Source organism: Rattus norvegicus, chromosome 5 (assembly GCF_036323735.1).
Source record: "Rattus norvegicus strain BN/NHsdMcwi chromosome 5, GRCr8, whole genome shotgun sequence".
Classification (NCBI taxonomy): Eukaryota; Metazoa; Chordata; class Mammalia; order Rodentia; family Muridae; genus Rattus; species Rattus norvegicus.
The window spans coordinates 83,603,421-83,622,255 of record NC_086023.1 but is presented as its reverse complement, the minus strand read 5'-3'; the positions used below and the strand labels follow the sequence as shown (position 1 = coordinate 83,622,255).

The following is an 18,835-nucleotide window of genomic DNA, read 5'->3' as shown; positions in this document are numbered from 1 at the left end:
ATGTATTCCTTTATAACAGTTGCCAAGGTCATGGTGGCTGTTCATAATAATACAAACACTAACTATAACAGTTACAAATTAGAAAATTCAAAGTTACAATTATAGGTTCTTAGGAATGACCGCAGTGTTTTGTGGGAACCCTAGATATACTATACAATCTGGAGACTAGTCGACAATGGGACACTTACTTCCTAAGCTTTAGGCTCAGTCCAACGTTTCATCATACATAGACTTTTCAGAGCTTTGGAGCTAATGCCTTGGAGGAGGAGAGACTCATGACTGGCCCTTCTTTCTCTACTTTGTTGCACTTGGAATGTCTTCATGTTCTGTTACTGGATTTTTAAAATACTGATATTAATTCACGCAATATATCATGGATTTCACCTTCAGAGGATGGGCCTTTATAACCCATGTCCATATATTTCTCACAGTGCTAAATCACAATCAGAAAGTGTACTGCTGTTGATGGAGGGATGGCTTGATGCACTTGCTACTCTGACAGAGGACTCAGGTTCATTTTTCAGCAATCTCAAATCTTAGTTACCAGCTTATTTGTACCACAATTCAAGACTTAAAAATTCTTGTATCTTCGATATTAGTATGATAAGTCTATTTGGAAATGGCACGCAGTACAGATGTCTCAGGGCACAAATATATATCCTTGATATGTGCGTTTCCAGTAAGTAAGAGGAAATTATACAAGCAATTATTGCCCTAAATCTGTTTTTATGTAAATATCACTTATTTTTATTTTAAAATGGCAAGAATAATACTTTAAGAGTATTAAGGAAAAATTTGAATATCTCTTCCTCTCTGAAATAATATAAATTGATTGCAAATTCTTTTCTATCAAATAATTAACTTTAATAATAAAAACATGGAGAAAGCACAGGTCTGAAATTTTTGTTACTGTTGTTGTTATTTATGTGTTTTACTGGAGTTGATTCTGTCCTCTTTTTATGTAGGTTCTGAGGATCAAAGTTAGGATTACTAGTTTTATCTGGTGACTACCTTTATCTGCTGGACCACATTGTTAACCCTAAAGACACAAATCTTAGCTCAGCTTTTAATTCAGAAGCGAAACTGCTTCCTAATGTAAAACAAACAAACAAACAAACAAACAAACAAAAAAAGGTAAAAACTCTATTTTGCCCAATGAGCATAATATGGGACCATGTATCTGAAGATGAATTTGAATTTCTGATCTTCCTTCTTCTACCACTCCAGGGCAGGTCAGCTATGTGCCACCATGCTGGACTTATCTATCTAACATAAGGCTTCAAGCATGCTAGGTAAGAACTATTCTAACCGAGCCAGACTGACAGTCCTAAATACGTTACTTTTGATTTTGAAATTGTGAATTATCACCTTTCCGAGAATTGCTGATATATTTCAGTGTTGGTCAGGAGACTCTTGTGCATATTACAACCCTTTTACCTAGTCAACCGAAAAGACAGAATTGTCTGGGTTCCATCTGATCGTATTACAACCTGTATTTCTCTTAGTGCTAATCACAGTCGGAAAGCGTACTGCTGTAGTTGGAGGGATGGCTCAATAGCTAACAGCACTTGCTCCTCTGACCCAGGACTCAGGTTCATTTCTCAGCATCCATATCAGGCAGCTTACAAGTGTCTCTAGCTCTAAGTTGTCTGCCACTTTATTAGGGACTCTCTGCAGGTACCACACAAGCATGTGGTACACACAGACACAGACACAGACACAAATACACAGACATACAGACACACAGACCCACAGACACAGATACACAGACATACACACTCACGAACACACACATATGCATACAACAGAAATAAACCTTACAAAGGACAGCATATTGCCACCAAATACCTATGGCTTTGTGAGTAGACTTTTGACTATAAGCTGCTTTTACCTTGCAAACCTAGCAAATAAAAGAAATAAATGTAGTCTAGATCCTCCTTTCTTTCAAATTCAGAGGTTTCCATCACCTCCCACACAATCACCAGTAACAAATCGAACTGCTCTTCCCTAGAGCATTATTGTGAGTGACAAACACAAGGCATAGACATCGGGCACTTCTTTTTTGTATATGTGCCACACACTAATTCACAGGCTGCACATCAGTGCTTTCCTCCAGCCCTGAAGCAAATGCTGTCTTCACACCACCCATCCCCCAACAGGAATTGCAATTGCAGTCCCACGTTGCAAACATATTATATGACACCCAACAGTGCCATTTAATGAAGGAATTTGCCAATAGCATGTTTTGCCATCACACACATAAGGCATGAGACTAAACCTGTCAATTGTTGAGGTCTTAGTGATAGTGTCACTTGCAAACAAGCACACTGGCAATGGGAGCAATAAGAAACTTAATTTGGAACGATGATTAGTCTGATCTTCATTTCTATAGGAAAAAGAAAACCTACACTTTTCTGCCAGCATCTAATTGTTTCGTGCATATCTTAGAAGAAAAACAAATCAGAAGTTGAGGGTGAAGCTTGATGACTTCTTGCTCTTGTTTTCACATGTGTATATCCTGCCCTCAAGGACCAGCAATGAATGGACTGAACATCCTATAAGATCTGTTTCCTTTTTGCATACAGCTTGATATTTTGCAACCATAAATCTGAGTTGTGCTGAAAACTTTACACGTCTTGATTCACTCATTTTCAGTGTATTCATCTCCAGACACTACTCATTCTAGAATACTGTTTAGTGCTGATGGTTTCAATATTGTATGTTACAATACTTCATAATATTTGTGAGCCTTTGGCTTGTTGCTGAATTGACAATCCTGAATTGGTGACTCGGATTCACCTGCCTCTGCCTCTCGAGGGCTGGGATTAAAGCTGTGTGCCGCCATGCCTGGCTTAAAGAAATATTTTTAAGATTTATGGTTTCTAGAGTTGTTTATTTGTATGTATGCATGTTTTGCCCGCGTGTATGGATATACACCATGTGCATGCATAGTGCTCACAGAGTTCAGCAGTGGGTGCCAGATCCCCTAGAACTGGAGTTATTGATGATCGTGAACCACTATGTAGGTGCTGGAAATTGAACTTGGGTTTTCTGCAAGTGCAGGCAGGACTCTTAACTCTGGAGACACTGCTCTCTAGTCCTCAGACTTTAAAATTTATGTGTATATGTGTCTCTGTGTGGATATGAAACTATGAGTGCAGATACCTGCAGAAGTCAGAGGTGTCTGGTTCCCTGAAGCAGGAAGTACAGACAGTTGTGATACTCTGGTCCTCTACAAGAAAAGCACACATACATTATTTTTTAAGAATTATTTATTTTATGTGTATGAGTAGTACACTGTAGCTGTCTTCAGACACACCAGAAGAGGGAGTAAGATCTCATTACAGATGGTTGTAGGTCACCATGTGGTTGCCTGGAGTTGAACTCAGGACCTCAGGAAGAGCAGTCAGTGCTCTTAACCGCTGAGCCATCTCTCCAGCCCAAAAGCAGACATTCTTAACCACTAAACCAACTCACCAGTGCGCTGAAAAGTGTTTTAACCTAGATGAACTGTGTGCAGGTAACCGATTGACTGAATAGTCACAGAAAAGAGTAGTGTAATCCTCTAGTGCCTCAAAGCGAATGACCAAGATTGAGAGTAGGTGGTAGCAATTGCATAATAGTGCCTCTGGTTAAATCATATATACTTGAGAAATGTGTGTGACCCCAAAACACAGTCATTGGTTTGTCTTCCAAGGTCAGCAAATGGAGTACCGACCAACTGATGGGTTATTAGAGATTACTGGTGCCTCGGGGCTTATGAATTGTGGGACATCTCCTAAGATCTCCTATTCAAGCATCTTGACCTAATTAACATTTCCTCTTAAGTTAGATGGGTCTACTTACTTTTGAATAACGCCATCACCACAGTACCCACTTCCATGGGTGTATATGGCAGCAGGTGAGGGCTCACTCTCTTCGTTTCCTGATATGGTGATAATCCGGTACTGGTACACATTGCCAAGTTTCAGATCCCTGGAAAGTGCAGAGAAATCTGTTAGTTAAAACAAATACAGTGCTAGGGGCTGATCAGCAGAGATGGAGTTCGGATTCCTTTGAGTATGCTCTTTAAGCCTTGCTTATTTTTATTTTTTAAACCATTGGTACATTTGGTTATCTGACAATCTATATTATACAGTAGGTTAAGCTACTTTGCTAAGCACAGTGGACTATATTATAATGTACAAAAATAAAAAAAAACCTTTACCAGAAGTATAACTGTGCATAGTACTAAATGCTTTTGATTTTTTTTTTTGAGTTGGTATCTTCTTTTTATTTTTTATTTTTTATTTTTTTATTTTGTTTTTTTTTTAACTTGAGTATTTCTTATTTACATTTCGAGTGTTATTCCCTTTCCCGGTTTACAGGCCAACATCCCCCTAACCCCTCCCCCTCCCCTTCCTTATGGGTGTTCCCCTCCCCATCCTCCCCCCATTGCCGCCCTCCCCCCCATAGTCTAGTTCACTGGGGGTTCAGTCTTAGCAGGACCCAGGGCTTCCCCTTCCACTGGTGCTCTTACTAGGATATTCATTGCTACCTATGAGGTCAGAGTCCAGGGTCAGTCCATGTATAGTCTTTAGGTAGTGGCTTAGTCCCTGGAAGCTCTGGTTGCTTGGCATTGTTGTTCATATGGGGTCTCGAGCCCCTTCAAGCTCTTCCAGTTCTTTCTCTGATTCCTTCACCGGGGTCCTGTTCTCAGTTCAAATGCTTTTGATTTTGAACCTCACAGGAATCCAGAATTGTGGTTTGGGAGGGAAGAATACCAGAGAGTATGAAATCTATACAATGAGAGCTTATGGGAAGCAGAAATCCTGGTACAAGATTGGATAAGCAAAAGGAGGTGGAAGTAGCATATCTGATCCTCTGAGTATTATCTGACCATTTCCTCACATTAAAGACCTGTGCAGGAACACCACTGCACATGAGAAAGCCTTTTCCTTTACACTGCATTATTGAGACTCTCCTACTCTCCACTCATTCTTGTCTATGATTATTACTCTTTATTTAAATAACAGTAGCATTCATTAATTAAATCTTGACCCTGGGCTATGCACTTGCTATAAATTTTCTTATTTGAGAATCAAAACAACCTTACATGGGTACTCATATTTTTATGTTGTTTTTATAGATGATGAATCTGAAGCATAGAGATGTTAAGCCAATTGTTTTCAATTGTATGCTATCAAGTAGTACATTATATTCTTCTTCCTTTATCTCCATAGGCCTGCCCAATAACCACATCTCTTGGAGAGAGGGGTCCTGTTCTGGAATAACAATTCTGGATGCTGGTAACTGCCAGATTTGCAACATGCCAAAACTGCATCTCCACTCTGGCTGAAGACTTCCAGGGCCTGTCCAGACTTCCTCACCTAGGAACATGGCTACTGCCAATTATCCTCTAATACAAAAGCATGTTTGTGTCAATTCTACATGACCAAATTTCCACTCATCTTTCATGATAGACTGTTTTAAAAAGAACATGTGAGTCTTCATATGCATTGACTTATATGTTAATTATTTTATCATAAAAAATTGTACCATGGGGGTAGGGACACAAAAGGTTAATGAGGACATCCCAGGGTGAAAGGAGGAAAGTTTCATAAACAGAAAAAAGATGTCAAGAAATTTCAAGATTTCTTGCCCATCTGTTATTTCAGCTGCTGTGAAAGGCAGAGATGTTTGGACAAGGCCAATAAGACAACAGGTGCATGAACAATGAACAGGGAAGATTTCCTGACACTCAATGTAATGATAGACTTTATGAGCAATGAACCGTTCTTATGAAGAAAAAAAAATCCCTTGATGGAAATAGTAGACTCATCATCTCCAAAGGGAGTTTGTTTGAGTAGCAGTGAAGCAGTTACTGATGTTGAGGACAAACCAAACTTCTTTGCAGATCTGGTGATGCACATCCTGGGAGATAATGCAAAGATATTTTGGGATATTGAATAGATAAATGATGGATGTGTTGAAGACTTCCAGAATGACATTATCAGAATACTCATTTTGTTGACTCTTTATCTATGCCTTGACTAATGAGTGACTCTCCCACAAGTACAGGAAGAGAAGGGAGACAGTGAGTGAAAGTCTACGAATATACATGAATTCTACTATAAAGTCAGTTCTTTCTTTCTTTCTTTCTTTCTTTCTTTCTTTCTTTCTTTCTTTCTTTCTTTCTTTCCTCCTTCCTTCCTTCCTTTCTTTCTTTCTTTCTTTTTCTCTCTTTCTCCCTTCCTTTCTTTCTTCTTTGGATTTTTTAATTTACATTTCAAATGTTATTTCCTTTCTTGGTTTCCCAGACATAAGACCCCTATCCCATCACCCTCCACTTCTTCTGTAAGGGTGTTCCCCTCCCCATCCACTTTCCCCTTCCTGTCCCATCTTCCCGACAATCCCCTACACTGGGGGTCCAACCTTGGCAGGACCAAGGACTCCTCCTCCCATTGGTACCCAACAATGCCATCCTTTGCTACATATGCAGTTGGAGCCATGGGTCAGTCCATGTATAGTCTTTGGTTAGTGGTTTAGTCCCTGGGAGTGCCTGTTGTTCTTATGAGGTTGCCAGCCCCTTCAGCTCTTTCAATCCTTTCTAAGATATGGATATACACTGCAAGTAAGGCAATGTTTTGGAATAAAATAAGAAATTGGCTTCAGGTGACATCGTGGGCCCCAGAGGATTTATATTCATTGTCTGAACAGATGGGGCTCTTCTGTAAAAAGGCTTGCCAAAATGAACAGTGCTTCTCAAGTTGTTGGGTGTGACATGACAAATGATTTGTAGCTGAAATATTTAATGTGATGGGCTAATCTGTTGTGGATGTTTTCTTTCTAAGCGCTAACTTGGCTTTACTTATAGTTTCTATTTGCCATGTTCCTCCTATGTCTTGGCAATCACCAACCAGCAGGTAAGTAAACATGTTTTTGGGTTCTGCCTTTACCACTTTTATCCATGAAGCCACATGGCATTCTTTACGATTACTCTGAGCCCATTTCAAATTAACTCTAAAGCCATACTGACAGCATTTTCCTACAGCTTAAATGGGAGAACATAGACAGTACCCTTAGCTCATAACGAATACCTAGAAAATGCTACTCATTAATCAATGGTTAACTAGCAACAGTTTCAGTCACTGGAGTTGTGCTATAGACTCTTTCATGGGGGAGATGAAGAGTCAGATAATATATATAACCCTGGTGAGGTGAATTTATAAATATCCCATCTACCTTTGGTATGGGAGCACCTTACACATTCTGCCTTCCTTGGCCAGCATCATTTAGGTAGTGGAAAGATCTCAGTGCCACACACCTCAGTTTATTTCAAGGCAACTCACCACAGCTTCTGAGAATCTTACAAATCAAGTTCTTCTGTCCTGAGGTAAAAATTGTCTTCTAATAACATCTATCCAGTGACCCACCTAGGATCAACATGCATAGTACTTATGAAAGAGAAGTCCAGAGCTCTTTTCTCAACTGTCTGTGTGTGGCTCCTGGATCACCCGTTGAAGCCTAATAACAGTTTTCAGAGTCAGGGGCCAATATCCTAAGTTCCTAAACAGGAACACAAGAAACTCTAATCATCCCTTCAATGTAAAGGTGAAGGAGTTGAAAATTGCTAGTTATAATTGTTACTAAAACAATTATGAATCTCCCGTGTTAAAGCTACATTTTTTCCCTTTAAGGTAGCCAAAATTAGTGCCAAACAAAGGTTGTTCTTGCAAACTTAGATTGTTTTCATTTTGAGACAAACTGATGAGTGCTGAGGACTTTGCTGGTTTGGTGGAAGTTAGAATCTGCTCCTCAGCTGGTCTAAAAGCAGGACATTGGTGTCGGGTCTGTCAGTACTGGAGGAGGAATCAAAGGGAGACCCAATTTACTGTATAATAACACCCTACTTTGTTTCTTTCAGGAAACTTCCAAAGCCCTTGATCGTTCTTCATCAATATCCAATTGTTATCATATAATAGCATTCGTGCCTCAATAGTGTCTCAAGATCTCTATTTTCAAGCTGAATATATTTTCTTTAAAACTCTTCCTTTTAGAAAAACAACCATAACTATAGTTTCTATTTGTTTTTTACTTGCCAGATATAGTATGTTATAATTTGTGGGCACAGTTTCAATTAAAACAAACATTCCTTGAGCAATTGTTATCATCATCATCATCATCATCATCATCATCATCATCATCATCATCATCATCATTCCACTTCTCAGGTGAAGAGACTAACACAGTAAAGACAGAACGAGCTGCCTGCTTATAGATTTTTGCCATGGGTAGAAACTTAAACCCATTCTGTATAACCACATTCCAAGGCAGTGTTTATTACAGTCACAGAAGCTTCCTGCTGCTCTATAGTGGAAAACACAGCAGACAGGGAATCAAAAGACAGAACTTGCAAGCTAAAAGAGTTTACAGATGAAGTCCAGTTGGAAAGATCTAGAAATCAAAAGACACACTTCTTTTTTAAATACTGTTACTGACCCAGTGCTGTGAGAAGCCCATACTTCTTTGAACCTCCATTTATAAATCTATGAAAGAGAATTTAGGAGAAATATGATGCTCAGGTCTCTAATATATAGTTCCAACTTAATGAGGAATGTGTACTTCTGTCTTCCTGGCGTGGACTATTACACAGGTTAGAATCTGCCACTACAGTGAAAACTCTGCAGTAAGAATGGGTGTAGGTCAAAATCTACCACCCAGACTGTCTGAGCAGGAAGATAGGATGGTGAGACCACCTAGGCTGCCTCTGGCTCAGGAAGATCCCAAACATCCTGGTCCAGCCTGGGGGTAAGAATCAGAGGGTAATGCCTGGGCACTTCAGATACCAGCTGGGAGCCAAGAACAGGAAAGGAAGGAAACAATCACTTTTTAGTCCTGAGAAGAAGTGCCAGAGACCTCATAGAAACCCTTACAGCTCTTTTAATTAGAAGATATTTCAATTATACAGAAATTGGGGTGAGGTGTGCGACAAATGTATACAGACTTTCTCTTCATTTTTATCAAATTGTCACACTGGGCAATAGTTTATTTCTATATACATTTGCTTTATATCATTTTTATACTTTTGCACATGTGTATTTGTTTATGTATCAGAGGTTTTAATGCTATTTCTATCATTGTGTAGCTTTTTCTCCATCTGCATTGCATTGAGAATATCCTCACTGGTACAAGGAGATTATGTCCATTATTTTTGCCACAATAAGTGTATTAGTCAACAAGCTAGTCACACTTTCATTAGCCACTCTCTAAATAATGAGGACCTAGGTTTATTCTTTTAATATCATTATTCTTTAATATTTTTGTTTGATATTTTCAGCAAATGTTGCTTTAAACAATTGTGTCCACATTCCTGTGGACACAGAACAAGACTTTTCTGAAAGAAATACACCAAACAATAGCATTATTAGGCAGCGAGTACTTGTGTTTTCAAACTTATTACATGTTGCCAAATTGTTTTCCCAAATGGTTGCACCAATTAGCAAGCCTACCAACAGACTTCCCATTGCCTTGGTCTTTGCCAGAACTCAATTCTGCCAAACATTTAGTTTTTTGCCAATCGACCGGTTATTAAATTATATTTAATTATTGTATTATTTTGTTGTTGCTTAATTACTAATACGTCTGAGTATCTTTTTATATAATTGTTGGCCTCATACATTTCTAGCTCCATGTATGGTCTGTTCATCTTAGTGCCTTTTCAAATCTGGTTTTCAGTATTAATGTGTAGTGTGTTTGTATGTATTGCATAAGAATTATTTATCACTTACAACATTGAAAATGCCATTTCTAGGTACCTTACTCCTATGTTGCACTGTGTTTATGCTATTTTGTTGAATAGTAAGTTTTATTTCTCTTATGATTTGTGTTCCAATATCATAAAAGAGCTTCTTTAATTATTTTAAAATATTTAATTTATTTTACATTATCTGCCTATGTGTTTGTTGGTAACTATACACACACACACACACACACACACACGACTGAGTGCAGATGCTCACAGACTCCAGATGTAGACATTGAATCCTTGGAGCTGGAGTTACTGGTGGTTGTGAACTGCTCAACATAGATCCTGTGAATCGAATTCGATTTCAGGTCCTCTGCAAATAGTTGTCCTTAACCACTGAACTGTCTCTCCTAGCTCTCTACTTACTTTTAATTAGCAGATAGTTTTCTTTTTAAACGTATGTATGATTGCACTGGACTTTATATTTATTTATTTATCTATTTATTTATTTATATTGTGGGAGTGCATCTGTATATATAACCATTCCTGCATGTGCTTGCCTGTAGAGGTCAGAGCATAGTCTCATATGATATTTCTCAATTGCTTCTCCTCCTTAGTTTTTCAGAGAGAAATCATCATTGAACTTGAAGCTGGCTATTTTATCCAGAATGACTATTCAGCTAACTGCTACAATTTTCCTGCTTCTGTCTCCTTAGTTCTGGGTTGAAAGGGGCATACTGCCATGCTGGCTTATATATGAGTTCAGAAGTTTTGATCCAAGGTCTTCATATTTGCACACAAAACACATTACTTACTGAACAATTTCCCCAGCACTGAAATCTAAGTTTTCTGTCATATTGTCAGAAGAAATTTATCTTAGTTTATGTGTCTACATAAAAATCTTGATTTATGTTATGAATCTGTTTGTCCTTTTATTGAATTATAAGATTCTCTGTTTTCAATGTCTAGTGGGAGTTTTATCACAATTTCATTGAATATATAGCTTTATTTGAGGGGAAAGAGCATGTTTCTGATTTAAATCATCCCCTTAAGTCACATAACTTATCATTTCATATATTTGAGTATTCTTTCATGTAACAATGTAAAGCTCTTTTGACAAAAATTATGTTGACTTTGTTTATAGGAATACATTCCTAACAGATATTTTATATATCGATGCTATAATTAATTGTACTCTATCCACACATGTATTCCAATTCTCTAGAGATGATAAAATAATTAAGATATAATTAAAACATGTTTAGAAGTAATAATAGACTATTTCATTAATTCCAATAATATGTTGTCATTGTAGTCTTACCAGAAGACAAAAGATAGCTTTTTTTACTTATCTCCTTTGATACTTTTTTTTTCAAGTACTAAAGATTGGACTTAGTCTAGCATATGGTAAGAGAGCATTTCCCCATTAAGCATCCTTTTTCTGCATATATATGTATCTAATGTATGTATATTTCAGTATGTTAATTTAGTAATTTGGATTATAATAGCAGATGATCTAATATTAAAGTAATCTGTAATGCTAGAATAATTCAGCTTTGACTCAGTATGTGTGTTTCTATGAGTTTGTGGATGTGAATACATTATTGAATTCTCTTTCATAATATCTTACATAAAATTATTGATCATTAGTCATAAATTTCAATTGAAAGTTTTATAGTCTTTATTTAGTTAGTTCTTTATTTGTATCCTAACAGGAATCATATAGTAAAAATAAACATAAAAATCGTCTTCCATAAAATGGTAATTCCTTAATATTTGTTGACTTTTATTTGTCTCATGCATATAGTAAATTCTAAATATCTATATTTGTAAAATATATTTTATTTGTAAAATAAAAAATAATAATTTACCAAACGGTTATATTTAAAAGAATAAATATCTTTTTGTAGATAATAACCTTCTAGGTTACCACCAAATCTTCATGTGCTTTGTATTTTTAAGTTGAGGCTAAGGATATTTCAATAATCTCTCTGAAATGAAGAGATAATAATTTAAAGGTAAGATATGAGCCAAACAGTTGGATTCTAGGACCACTAACTTGGTCATATATTCTAGCTGACTTCTTGGATAAACATACAATAGTGAGCCATAGATTGAAGGAAAATACAGCTCAGGAGATAACATTCAAAGAGAGTCCATGTTCCCCTTTATGGCTCTAAATGCTTTAGAGATCTGCTATACAGAATGACATCTATTTTATATTTTATGTAGATATGTATAAGAAAGTAAATGCAACCCTAATGTTTTGGGGGTTTGGTAGAGTGATTTTTTTATGTTATTGATACTTGAACATAGGGTTTATTCTACCATGAAGCCTGGCCTCATCCTTTAGAGTGAGGGCTGACATTTTCTGGGACATATTTTTGTTGACTATTGATCCATATTATATTACCTACTATTTAATATAAATTAAAGTGTTATGGAAAATTACTTACTTTAAAAATAAAATATCTGATCATAACCCTGTAAACACCTTTATATCTATCTTTTAATGCATAGAAATGTAGAATGTACTATAAGATCATTAATTTATAACACAATTTAATCTGTAAGGTTCATCAGTACACAGAAGTCAATCTAGCTAGCTACTTTCTTTTTTCACATCCTGAACAATATATAGGTACCATTTCATTAGTTTATCTACTCATCTATCCACATGCCATTCCTTTAGTCATCCTAGGATATCTTTCATTCCTGGGATACAAAGTGAATAAAATGTGGTGGGAGGTGGTAAAATATCCTTTTAACACCATGCCTTGGGAGGCAGAAGTAAGTATGCCAGTCTAGATTATGGAGCTGGGACAAGGGCTATACAGTGAACATCTGTCTCTAAATAAATAAATAAATAAATAAATAAATAAATAAATAAATAACCAAACCAACCAACCAAACAAACAAAAGTGGTGCTATCTTTAAGGTGTTCCTTAGAAGGGAAAATATTAAAATGGACACATTTAGCCTCCTATAATAAGTTCAGAGTTTACTGAAGGAGGTGACTATTGTCTGGGCTGAAGAGGAGAGCCTCCTAGATGAGCTCTTACAAAGAAGTGTTCCGTGCTCAAGTGACTGCAGAAAGGTCAGAAGTTAAGTCAAAAGAACAAGAGACTTGTTTTTCCTGGCAATGAGTTGACAATGGTTTTCTTTGGTGTGAATTCAGACAGCTGGCTTGTGGAGAGAAGCAATGTTGTCTATTGAATAGAGGATGTAAGTTTGACATTATAATAGGTATTTTCATACCCTGCTTTATTTAAAGAGAGGTAAAGCCTCCAATAGCATGCCATACGTCATGGAGTGATGGTTAAGCTCTGAGTAGTCTACTAAAAGAATGTCTTTCTTAACACTCAGTAAAATTACATACACTCAAGATTTTCATAGATAATTGCCATAAAGTTTTTAATTCCAATGTTTAACACTATGAAGAATTAAAGGAAAGTTCTATTTCTACTTTAGGTTGGGAGATGTTTTGTTCTACTTTTTTATTAGTGACTTTGGTGGTAGGATAGTTGTTAAACATTTGGTACAAAGTACTCTCTTTGGAAGGAGTAGCATAAAAAGCAGGCCAAGCAATTGGTCCTGGATCAACTGTCACAAAGAGTGGCCATGATTCTTTCATTAACTTTGCTGTGATTTTGGACAATTCAGTTCTGTCTGTTTAGTTTGTCCTCACTGAACTAGAAAACATGCAGTCTAGGGAGGACAAATTACACAAAATGAAGATACTGTCATTGACTTCAAAGCGTGAGAGGACTGTATAGAATTCCTTCTTGGCATCTACACTGAGTTGGTTTCTTGGTATAAATCCTTAGTTCCTTGTACTTTATTTAATAAAACCAACCAATTTCTATCCATCATATTGGATATCTATTTACTTGCTGAAGACACAGGTCACATTATATCTCAGTTTCCAGCACAGCATCTGGGACATAACAGTTTTCCAGAAGTATCTACTAAGTAAATTAATAGTTTGAAATAGTACATAGAGGGAGAATATCAGAAGACATAAATATTGACTGTGGTGTTTTAAGCAGTAAGAATGATATAGAACAAGGCATAGGTAAAATTTTTAAGATAAAGAACAGTTTATTTAGACTGAACCTTCAAATTAGCCACAAGACAAGAAAACTTTTACTACAATGGTCAAGCCAGATTATAGAATCAAAAGGGGGACCTCCAATCATAGTAGGAAATCCATTGAAATAAGAGCAGAATTGATGCAGTGACTGCCCTTAATTCTTCCTTACCTGCACCTGTCAAACTCAAAATTTAGGTGTGCTAATGGTAGTTGGGGTATTGAGTCAAAATCCATCCTTTGCATAGATCAAGAATCCCTCTCCATCCATCCTTCCTCCTCTCTCCAGTCCAGGCACTTGGAAGACATCATTCTTTCTATACAAGTGACTGAGGTCCTATTGCTAAGAAAGATTCATAGTTTTGTTTTTCAATAGGTATCATCTTATTCCTTGCAATAACCACTGTGGCCTCCAGTGCATGATCTGAGTTCAACAAGTGAAGAAAGCGATGTCAAGATCTGAGACCGTACTGAGGATTTGGATTCCTTCCCAATGGGACTAAGATAGACTTTCTGACACAGGTAATGCAAAACTCATTCTTTTCATATTGACAAAGCTGCTTTTAACTCCATGGAAGACCCAGAAAAGAGCAAATATATATACACACAACTGCTTAATTCCAGCAGCCTTTGATACAATCGTCCAAAGCTTTGCCCTGCTACCAATTTAAAGCCCAGTAGCAAATTTAATAAAACTAACAGTTTGCAGCCAAGGCCTTTGTTATTTTGTTTTAATTATCTTTTACCACCAATTGAAATGAACTTTCTTGGTGCAGTGAAATAAAACATAAGGGGAAGAATGGAGAGACAATGTGGAAATTATAAAAGATTCTGAGCTTAAGATCCTGGCATAACAGGCATCTTGTGATTTTATTGGTTATTTGTGTCATGCTGAGATCTGAATGGAGTATATGTACCATTTTGGGGGAAAGTCCACACCTGGATAGCATTAAAGTAAAAGAGAGGAAAGCATTCCCAAGGGACACTCATTTTTTTTTCTGAAGGCAACTGAAAGAGGTCTGTGACAATTTCCCCAAACACTTTGCTGGTGATAGACAGGTCACTTGATTATAGAACAGAGGCTCTTGACAAGCTGCATGATCGCCAAGGGCTCTGGAAGCCAAAACACCAGATACAGTTGGATGTAAACAAGGCATGCAGTATAGTGTGAAAATCGAGGCCAAGTTGGGGCCAGCCAGTCCAGCACAGGGACCCAGTGACAGCTGGTGATTGAGCAGCTCTGAGGAGTTACTGAGGACTAGGGGCCAGTGGGAAAAGCAATCTCCTTTCTCCTCCCCATAGCCTTTCTGGGTGGCCAGCAGTTTTATTACTGGCAGAGGGCAAGCCCAACAGCATTTTTGAATTTGGCACCAGATCTAAAACTATTTGGGGGCTGGGCTTCCCTTTCTTCTCTGCCCCCACCATCCCCACGGACGCTTTGGGTTTGGTGAAAGCCCGCGTGCTGTTAGCAGGCTACATTTCCCCTCAATTTTGAAACCCATGTGTGCTTGGGGGAAATGTAATCCTTATGTTTCTGATTCATTTACACTTAACTCATCAAAACGCTATTTTGTAAGAACTATTTGATGTCTGCAGACTCTTCTGAGCCACTTTATAAGTCTTGCTTCTTAGAAGCAGGAAGTTACATTTCTGTTGGGGTGGGGAGAGCCTGAACCTACAAGGTTGAGTTTGTTTTGAAATGAGAACTCCTGGATGGTTGCATAGACCTTGAACTTGACCAGATGTGTTTATTTATTTCCTATGCAGCTCTTTACCTGCCCCAGCTGCCATGAGGTTACTACATCAACTTTCTACATTTTCAGACAGAGCAAGTACAGAAGATCCATGATCAGGAAGAGCTGAGTTCCTATTGGAATCCCAAGGTGTGGCCAGACTCTAGTATTCTTGCTATATTGGTAACGAACACATAGCTTGCAGGATGGAGACCTGAGTGCTCTCCATTCTACCACCAAATGACTAAAGGAGTTATCTTGTTTTTCTTGGCTTAATTATTTCTTTTGTGAAAGTCAGTTTGGATTAGATGATTTTCAGTGTTCCTTCTAAGTCTGAGAGTTTGGGGTTCTAATTTCTAGATAACAGACTCGAGCATCTCAGACAAATTTGTTTTCTAAGTTTTGATGGCTGAGTGTGTATCTAGAACTTAGCTCAGGCAAATTACACAAAACTCTGGAGATCAATGTAAAAGGACCCTAACCTTTCAAATTGTCCCACTGTAGATGGGTCCCAAGTCTATGGATGGGAACCAAGCCTAGAAAAGTCATCGCAAGTCACACAGCTAGTTGATGGCAGAGTCCAGTGTAGCAGAAAACAAAGTCAAAAACTAGAAAAAAAAGTAGCTTTTCTATACATTAATTCCCTGGCATTTTCCCCCCTGGGTTCCATGGCATTTTTGATAAACAAGTTTCTACATAAGTTACCAACTTTTTTCTTGGGGCAAAAGAAAAAAAATACAAAAACCTGTCTCCCAGTCTGACAGCCGGAATGCAAAAGCAGACATCAGGATGGAAATGGAATGGCACTGCTTTGCATGAGGCCTGGGGAGGTAGTGTCTGGCTTGTATTAGAGCCCATGAGTGAATGATTAATCCTGGGTAGCAAACAAAGCCAGAGCCCTGTAACATTAGAGGCATTAGTGCTATGGAAGATTAACCCTACTGCCCCCCAGGGGACCCTTTCAGAATATTGGACTACGCTTTGAGAACCAGTGGGTGATGAAAACTGGTGGTCTCACAGGTCCAGTTTGTTTAATAGCAACACACATGCATGCATGTGTACAAACATGCTAACAGAGAGACACAGAGAGATGGAGAAAGAGAAGAGAGAGACAAAGAGACAGGCAGAGATAGAGGCAAGACACACATACACACACACAGAGAGAGAGAGAGAGAGAGAGAGAGAGAGAGAGAGAGAGAGAGAGAGGAGAGAATACATGCGTACATCATATATGTGCCTTCATTTCATTTCATTTTCTACAGAAGAGAATTGTAATAGGCCAACGTGATCTGAAACTAGTGCTTGCTTCTGATCCATGGATCAGCACCTGGAAGTCATGTTTGAACACTTCTTCTAATCTCAACCTAAGCATGTCTTTAAAGCTACACTATTCTTACTCAATGGTGTCAGTAGCATGGCTATATTTCCAAACCCATACTTCAGGTTCTTCTTTCTGAATGGTTATGAAGTTCTATTTCCTCAGCCCCAGCTACCTCACTCTTTTCTACCTCAGCCCAGTAGAACAAAGCCACCGTCTGTTAGTTTATCCGTGGGTTATTATTTCCTTTAGTACTATTTGTACTTGCTTCTGGTCCTGTTTCTACCAACTGTGCAAATATGATGAGATGTTGTAGGACCAAATGTAATCAGCACTTTATAGTTCTTCAAGTCCCATTCCCAATAGCTCCCACTCTTCTGGATAAAGTCTAGACCCTTCAGCAAAGTATTCAGGGGCCATATGATCTGCTCACTTTCAAATTCTTTGGTATTTCTGCTCAACTATCCTTTCTCAGTTTCACCCTTTATTATCATAAGGAGGCAGTCTCCCCTCTATTCTCTGGATAAACCATATGGACCTTTGCTGACAATGCAATCCATCACAGGGGCTTCTCACTGACTCTTAGAGCCAAGTGAACAAATCCTAGTCAGTGGAATTCCCTTAACAGAGCATTCCCTCTGTTGTATAATCCTTTGTTTATTGGTTCAGTTTTCACACTAATGACACTAAGCTACCAGAAGGCTAGTCTTCAGAGAGCATGATAGACAGTGGTAATTAAGTAACTGTTGAATTAATAAAAGATTGATTAATTGACCCAATTGACTCACTTTAGGAAAATGAAAACTGAGGTTCTGAAAAGTCTTTTGATCCTTTAGTGTCCTCTTCATTCTATGAGTTTCATTTAATGCAATGTGATATACTAAAGACAACCTTACTTATGGATCTTGGATCTCTTTTTGGTGTGCCACAGAAGATAGATTCTCATTTACTTATCTTTTTTATATCTGGCCTTGTATGTTCAGGACAGAGGAAAAGGAGTAAATACTACCTACCCCATACCACTGATGAAACATATATCTACAATACACTACTGTTGTCTGAGATAGCATTTAAAGCCTTGAAAGAAGTGTTGGTGCTCGGATCTGATTTACACCTAATCTAGAATCCAGATTTGAGGTCCATTGCTTTATTTATTCTTACAGAGTTGGATTAGAATGGCCTAATGCCTATGGGAAATCAACCAAAGTCCCAACAAGCTGTCTGATGCAGAAATGATCTTCATAGCTGTCTACCTGCTCCTTCCTTTAAAGATGGGAGTTTTGAGTACACAGATCAAGACCCAACAACCCCGATACATAGAAAAAGCAGTACTAGAATACTGTTACTAGAGTCCAGCTTCCTAATTGTGGGCTAGCACATAATGTTGCACCATCTCCCTATCTTTCTCAAACTACAGTGCACTTCACAATTTCTCTTTTTCCAATCCAACATTGAATTACAACAATTGTACTATTTGGGATGTTGTGTGTTGTGAGGTCATGCCAGTCTCTGCTTTCTTAACTCTTCCAGAGTTGGACTAGATGTATTTAATGCCACTGCAAACTCAAGGAAAGTCTCAACCAGCTGTTGGACCCATAAATGGCCTTCTCAGGCATTTCTCTGTATACAGAGTCAGATATTACCCACTATGCTTAGGTTGACCTAAGAATAATGGTACGTATTCTAGAATTAGAGAAAGAGCTCTTACTCATCATAGGGACCTTGCTGGGCAACACCTCTGAGCACTGGTAAAATCCTGCTTGGTAAATGTGGGAGAGTGCTAGACCAAATCCTGCATGTCAGCAGTGGGTTACTGGAAACCTTGTTGTTCACACATTTTCTGTGCTTCCTTTATCCTCCTCCTCTTCATTTACTTAAATGTTGAAAGCGTGTTTATCCTCACTCAGTTTTTTTCTTATTCTGTTGCTTTTGGAATCAAGACTACCTATTTTTATCCAGTTTCTCCA

General features: G+C 37.9%; 1 protein-coding gene across 2 annotated transcripts in view; it reads right to left on the bottom strand.

Moving 5' to 3' along the window:
* The window catches only part of Pappa (pappalysin), a 238,007-nt gene that overhangs the window by 129,109 nt on the left and 90,063 nt on the right, over window positions 1-18,835 (bottom strand). For both annotated transcript variants that reach the window (NM_001401319.1, XM_039109884.2), the window contains one exon: window positions 3,847-3,975. In NM_001401319.1, the coding sequence (NP_001388248.1) occupies window positions 3,847-3,975 (129 nt within the window). The remainder of the gene's footprint in view (window positions 1-3,846; window positions 3,976-18,835) is intronic.